This window comes from Branchiostoma belcheri, unplaced genomic scaffold (genome assembly GCF_001625305.1).
Source record: "Branchiostoma belcheri isolate BF01 breed outbred unplaced genomic scaffold, Haploidv18h27 scaffold181, whole genome shotgun sequence".
NCBI classification, from domain to species: domain Eukaryota; kingdom Metazoa; phylum Chordata; class Leptocardii; order Amphioxiformes; family Branchiostomatidae; genus Branchiostoma; species Branchiostoma belcheri.
Genome location: NW_017803280.1, coordinates 327,694 through 334,979, shown reverse-complemented (window position 1 = coordinate 334,979; position 7,286 = coordinate 327,694). Strand labels below are relative to the sequence as shown.

At 39.6% G+C, this 7,286-nt stretch overlaps 1 protein-coding gene across 1 annotated transcript in view; it reads left to right on the top strand.

The window, feature by feature from the left end:
* Positions 1-4,169: 4,169 nt before the first annotated feature.
* The window catches only part of LOC109467544 (vesicular glutamate transporter 2.1-like), an 11,068-nt gene continuing 7,951 nt past the window's right edge, over positions 4,170-7,286 (top strand). Inside the window, exons 1-4 of the mRNA XM_019765564.1 lie at positions 4,170-4,337; positions 4,927-5,042; positions 5,569-5,680; positions 6,043-6,130. Of these exons, the coding sequence (XP_019621123.1) occupies positions 4,170-4,337; positions 4,927-5,042; positions 5,569-5,680; positions 6,043-6,130 (484 nt within the window). The remainder of the gene's footprint in view (positions 4,338-4,926; positions 5,043-5,568; positions 5,681-6,042; positions 6,131-7,286) is intronic.

Genomic DNA, 7,286 nt, shown 5'->3' with positions numbered 1-7,286 from the left:
GGTGACATAATGACTTGGCCCAGAATTTTCTTTTTCATGTGACAAGCCATTGGATATCTTCTCGTTTCTTAAGAATGTACAAATACTGTGAAACTGAGAAAAATAACGAATTGAGGTATGATTTTGTAGGGATATTTTCTACACGCTACACAATGGGCGTGCTTGTAATATGGCTGTTCGCCGCTCGGTCTGTTTTCTAAAGGTTTGCAGTATCACTTTCATCGTGGTGCCGGGACGCTTTTGTGTTGGGCGTGGCTCGTGTTACCTTCATGACGTAACCCTCTAAACATGCCCTCGGGGGCACTGTAGTCTCCAAGCAGATGTAGGGAGCGCTTAACCCTCAAACGCCCGAACGGGGTCCATTTGGACCAATATGTCTTCAAGGAAGCATTATTGCTTTAATATTATGCAGTTTGCCAAGTAACCTCAACCTCAGGTATTAGGTCATCAGGCTTTCAGAAGTTTAACAATTTGACAATCATATGAGGTCAAAGGTCAACCCCATGTTCATGCCTGCAGGCCTCATCCTGTTTTTGCATAAATTATGATAATGAGCTGGAAATTTTTACAACTCACTAAAATCACTAAAAGAATGCAAAAAGGAAGATAAATTTAAAAGAAAACAAATGGGGTCCAGTTGGACCCCGTTCGGTCATTTCCGTCACAAAACAAGTTTGGGTGTTTGAGGATTAACGATTAAAAGGCGATTTTTTTCGTCGTGATAGTTATCCACGTTCTAATGCCTTCTCCTCCTTACTATAACAAGCGGAGTGACATAAGAAATGCTTCGAAAATTAAGTGCAACAAGAATTCGGAGATCTTATACCTCATTTTCTTTGTTTTTATTTGTCTCATTGATCAAGGACATTTTATGATTGCATGTAGCAAAATCTATTTTCGGATCAAAATGGCGAAATTAAAGATGACGAAATTCAACGAGACGGTAGCAAAAATGACAAAGTCAATGATGAGAAGCGACCATTAGTCATGAAATGATATTAAATGTATACAGTGTAAAACTAATAGATCTGAATATTGCTCGATACATCATTGAAATTGCTTCCGGGCGTTTCGAGTGACATGCATCACTCTTCTTTAGCACTGCTATACTAAATTACATGTATAGTATGAATCTATTTCCTAATAACCTTTCATGTCAATTGATATCGTTGTATGGCATTTTGATTAAAAGGTAACACAGCCATTGGCTATTGCAAAAGGCCCAACAAAACGACATAGCTACTTAGCAATAAGATCAATGATGGCATTCACCGAATGTCCATTTAGGACTTTTTTCTACCTTTATCGTGGGCACAGCACTCTGACAATAGTCACCCTCGCATCTTCATCTCTACAAAACTGACTTCAATTCGGTAGAGGCACGCGGATCTCATCCGTATAATCAAATCAACATGGCCTTATGAACCAACGTTTTGTAGACGACTATTAGCTTATAATGTGTGCAGGATCTTTCAAATATATCGATGGAATTATGTATTGATTACTGACAAATATATTAAATAGTGGTCATTTAATGAAGGTGAATAGTGGCACGAAGTTTCACGACCACCCCTATTTACTTGGTACCGTCCAAGTTTTTTCAACTAACACAGGGGACAAATACATGACAGGACAATACTCATTTACACCTGAGCTAAGTTAGGAAAGTCGTGTAAAGTGCCTTTCCCAAGGGCACAAGATCGGTGGCATGTCAGGACTCGAACCCGGGACTCTAAGTTCCGAGTCGCGCACTCTGCCGCTACGCCACACGACCCCACATCGGCTTTTACTAGTATACTGCAATACCCCTGAAGTGTATCCAATATCTAGCAAGTTTAAACTACGCACCTCAAGGTAAGATGAGTATATTGGTTACTTTTCTTGGTAATTCGGTTCATTAGAGTGAAGTAACTTGATAACTAGCCTAAGTGATGTCAAAGCTTACAAAGCACGTTCAAGCATAATTTGTGCGTTTGTTTGTGTGTGTGTGTGTGATTGTGTGTGTGTTTAGTCCTGAAACAAGTACCTCAAATTTAACGGAGTAAAACACCAGGTGGCTATTTTTTTTTTATATATATTCCGAAACATGCAATCACAAGACGTGATGACGGCACACTCAAGTTTTCTCAACTTATATTAATGCCGCCACCAACACAGGGACAGAACAATACTCATTTTCACCTGAGCGAAGTGAGGAAAGTCGTGTAAAGTGCCTTTCCCAAGGGTACAAGATCGGTGGCATGTCAGGACTCGAACCCGGGGCCTCTGGTTCCGAGTCGAGAACGCTGCCGCTGCGCCACACGACCCCACCAGGTGGCTATTGTATCGTAGGTTTGTCTGTCATACGGCCTTGACCATTGGGTTATTTAATGCTATAGGTGCCATGGCGTACGTTGTGACGAAGATATGACGTGTAATACAATACAGTACAACATATAATGCAAGATATAACAGCTGTTAACTAGTTTTGTGTGTGTGTGTGTATGTGTGTGTGTGTGTGTGTGTGTGTGTGTGTGTGTGTGTGTGTGTGCAGGTCGTTTTGCAAATTGTCTATGCCACTTGAAACAGAACAAGAGTGACCTGTAAGGAGTCACCTGCGGCGGTGTGCGCTGATTTGGACAATTGGAGGCTTGAACAAAGGATGTTCTACAACAGTGTGTTGGGGAAGGGGTCTAAGGGTCTAAGGGACTGTGGCATTTTTAGATTTCAATCAATTTTTACTGTCTTGAAAACCGGTTCTAACCTTGCGAAAGTGGTCATGAAATCCGGCCATCGGTAGTACCTCAAGTCAAGAGTTTAGTGGGTCAACATCCGGGGCCTCCAGGCCCTGAGGTATTACTGGGCAGACACCACATTTGCGTTGCGCAGTAGAGGCCAAAAAATGGGATTGTAGTGCCTAGTTAATACCTTTGAAAATCCTTTTTCTCTTGAAAACTTTGTTCCATTTTGGAGATTTTTGGGCTGGAAGGCACAGGTAGGGTCTAAACTTTCCTACATTGGTCAAGTTTTGTTTATTTCACCAGTTTAGTGGGCGTAGTGAGAGATGTGAGTGGCTAGGTCGGATGGATACCAAGGAAAATGTAGGTCAAAGTTGAGGTTTTTTTTACTATCATCAGCTGTGGCGGGAATTTGAGATGGTCAACCCCCTGTTTCCTTTCTATTTTTGGGAATCAGACCCTTGTTGCTACCTGGTGCAGAAAAAATTTTGAGATTGAAGTATGGGCAAGTACTTTCATGAGGTGTTGAAATAGTGTATTTAAGCATGTGTTCCTATGGCAAGATCTAATAGTACTATCTGCCCTACTGTTACGACTCTGCGTGGCAGAAACTGTTCGTTGGAAAACCTGTGTTGCGTAGCCTATGTGGCGGAAACTGTTGGCACTGTGTTGTTGGAAATCCTGTGTGGTGCAGCCTGTGTGGCAGAAACTGGGACGGTGATAAACGTTAACCTGTGTGACGAAAAAAGCTGTGTGGTGATAAACCTGTGTGGCGGAAACTAGGTGTGTGGTGATAAACCTGTGTGGCGAAAAACCTGTGTGGTGTGATAACCTGTGTGGCGGAAACTGTGGTGATAACCTGTGTGGCGGAAACTGTGGTTTAGCCTTTGTGGTGGAACTTGTGGAGGAGATCTTAGTACTTTTGTAACAATGGCAATAAGGTCTCCCTAAAAGGGTACCAAGTCAAAAACTAAACGGCTGTATGAACGAGTGTTTTTATTGGTGAGAATTTTCCCTTTAGCCATCCCAACTGATGTAAAACGTCAAAGCGGTGAAAGCTTGTTTGTAACTGATGAAATTAGGACATAATTGTCGGCAGCCGCGCGCTAGGTCGGACGTGCACAGTCCATTGTTGTGAGTTGTGCGGTCGTAGGTTTGCAGCGCGGGAGGGCCACTTGCGGGCAGCCGCTAATTGCAGTTTGTAATTCCTATAAAAGTGGATTGTGTGTATAGTAGTCGTTGGCAATTTTTTTATGAGACGTAGAGTAAGTGTGCTCAACATAGCATGAAAGATATCAATTGATTTAATGTAGGATCATAGGGAACACGGTCTCGTAAGTCACTCATTAATGCATGGTTTCTAATGTATGGAAAAAAACTCATGAATGAGACCATAACCGAGCGTCAATGGAGAATCGTATAGAAATAAAACAGACTACAGTATTTTTCAGGATGGCAGACATCGATTCGACGGACGCCATACCTTCGTCCAGCAAATTGCTGTGTGTTCTTCTCTTCTGTGGGATTCTATTTCAGTACGCAGGACGGAGCAGTGTGTCTGTTGTGCTGGTGGATTTACAGATGCCACCAGAGAACAAGACGAACACGAGTGTCTCTAAGGTAAGCTATGTGTAGCTTTTTTTTCATAATATATAAGCACATATATTGACACCCTGATTGATTTTTGCTCGTTGTAATTATAACCTGAACTCAAATACATGTAGTAGGAGTAAATACGGCCAATACATAATGTATGCATATGTAATAATCGTTCTGCTATAATTTTACGTAAACTACTATTAGTTCTATGTTTAACATATTGAAACTTTATTGCATGTTCATTCCCCGGGGGGATAAATGCACAGATGTACAGAGTACAATGTACTAGAATGTACTACAACAATGGTAATATAGAAAGGCAAACATCAGTCTAAGGTATACAATGCTAAAGAAGAAGAAATATATATATAAAGTGGCATATATCTAAGTTCTAATGGCTTCTTCTCTCTTTTTGAAACATTTTGAAATATACTTACATACTTCATTGATGACGTCTATATTTTTACATGATATGATATATTTAAAAGTGTCTTCCTTTGATAATGTTTTACATTTTTTGTCGAGCTTAGTTGAACTGACCAGTGATACCTATTCTTCACACCCTCTGTAAAAATAGCAATAAAAATTTCTGTTGGTATTTCTTCAACAGTCCCAGATACAGTACAGCCAGTTCCAAGTTGGTGCGATACTGAGTTCAGTCTACATTGGCCTGCTGCCCTCAAGTTTCATCGGGGGTTATCTGGCCTATCGATATTCTGCTATGAGGTGAGGGTTTTTGTTAAAGAATTTATTTTGTGTACAATTGGTGGTTTTGCTTTAAATTATACAAAAGGTTGAATGGAAACAAAATCAAACAAGAGATTTGTAGACTCCTATAATATCATAGCCTCAGTTGTATGTTATAAAATGGTTTGATAGCAATTGAGAAAATGCTCATTTTTATTAAGTAGAAGACGAGGTACATTTTATTGTGGATTGTTCCATGTATGACAGCGAAAGAAACGATCTTTTCGATTTTGTGTCAATCAAATACTCCCAATTTAAGTATTTGAATAGTATTGAGAAATTTATATTCCTTGTAGTCTTTAACAAACCAGCTCTAACTACTCATACAGCCAACTACATTACCAGAAAGCGAGAGGAAGTTGAACGTACTTGTGTACTATAGCCGCTTTTATTATCAACATTGATGATGTACTTTGTCAATGTGTGACCTGTCTTTAGCCCAGTGGGGCAAAATGTACAACAAAGGTCTTCATTCATTCATTAACCGATAGTGCTAAATTTTCAGGATTTTCCTGGCCTCCATCGGCGCAAGCTCCATTGCTCACTGTGTTGCGCCTTTTATGTTCGGTCGCTTTGAGACGGCAATAACCCAACGTGTTGTGGCAGGTCTGGTAGAGGTAAGGATTGTGTTTAATACGAAAACAATAAACTACAAAACAGGCAAGTGATTTGACACATACTGGTTCAAGATTTAAATTGGGAGACAATGATGAGTTTTAATATCAATTCAGATCAACGATATTTATTAGTAATAGCATACCAACAGTTTGATTTAGATGCCTTGAATTTTTGAGTGTTTGGGTCAAGTCTGTTTTAAATTTTGGTTATATTATGTAATAATATTTCTGAATATTGTAACACGTTATCTCATTCAGTGAATTTTTTTATTCTATTATGTAATCATTTATCACTGTTCTCACCAAAATTATACTTGATATATTTGTCAGCACTGTCGCTTTATTGTCTCCTCTTGTAACAGGGACTATGCGAGCCCGCTGCTTACGGCGTGCTTAGCCAACACTTGACACCAAAGCAGAGTGCAGGAGTTTCACCTTACATCTTTGCAGGTAATATGTCAGAGGGTTATGTTTAATCAAAATCTTGAAAAATATCAGTAAATACAAAGTTTAGAGTAGTGTGTGTTATATGAATTAATGTTGCAATACATAGCTATTTGTGGATGGCATGAAATTTAGTCAAAAACATTAAATTTTATGAAAAACTTATTTAGTGACGACCGAAAACTAATATACTTATGTAAAAGAGGCTAATTTGTATAGTTAAGGATTATGATTATCCTTTATGATATGCCTGTCTTAAGTTTAAGGTAATTTTGCAAAGGGAAAACTGAATTTCCTAAACCTCTTATTGTATTTTGCTTTTCAAATTTCTTTAGCATTGTACGTTGGCCAGTTCCTTGGAATATTCGCAACAGGCTTCATAACGCAAAGACTGGCCTGGCAAACACCTTTCTACGTGTTCGGTAGGTCAACATCTAAAAACATGAAGATAATAATTTTTTTTTATTGTCCAAACAGTACCCGTGCAGTCGCAGCCTTTATACGGCTGGATTGATGCAGGGTATCACATAATAATCATCAACACAAATCACAACAATTACAACAATCAAATAATACGCATGATACACATATTTGTTCCACAATTATTTTTTGTGGAACTGTCGCAAGGGTCTGTGCGGCTGCCATTCGGCGCCACAAGGTGACCTCAATACGGCTTTCCCCAACCGAAGTTAGGTACCCATTCACACCTGGGTGGAGTGAGGAAAGTCGTGTTAAGTGCCTTTCCCAAGGGCACAACGTCGGGGCGCATGTTCAGACATGTACCGGGTACGACCCGGAATCGAACCGGTCTCCCCGGTTCATAGTCGATTGCTCTAACCACTACACCACCCGACGCCACTTAAATGGCTTTAAAGATGGCTTTAAGAGCATGAGGCACTAACTTTATGGGTCGTAGTGCAATGACAGAATAGAATTTTTCCGAATTCTTGCCCTAAAGGTTTATTGTAAGTAATAAAAAAACTCAGGATGCAAAATAAATTGGTTGTGTAAATCAGAACATTTGCATCCTTTAGTTTACCAACCTGATGGAACTATTTTAGGGAATATGAAAACTCAATGTGGCTACTCTAATAATAATGCTAGACTTGAATATCTTTTCTATTGTTTGTTCTTGGAATACAATAGATCACACTTTTTCTGT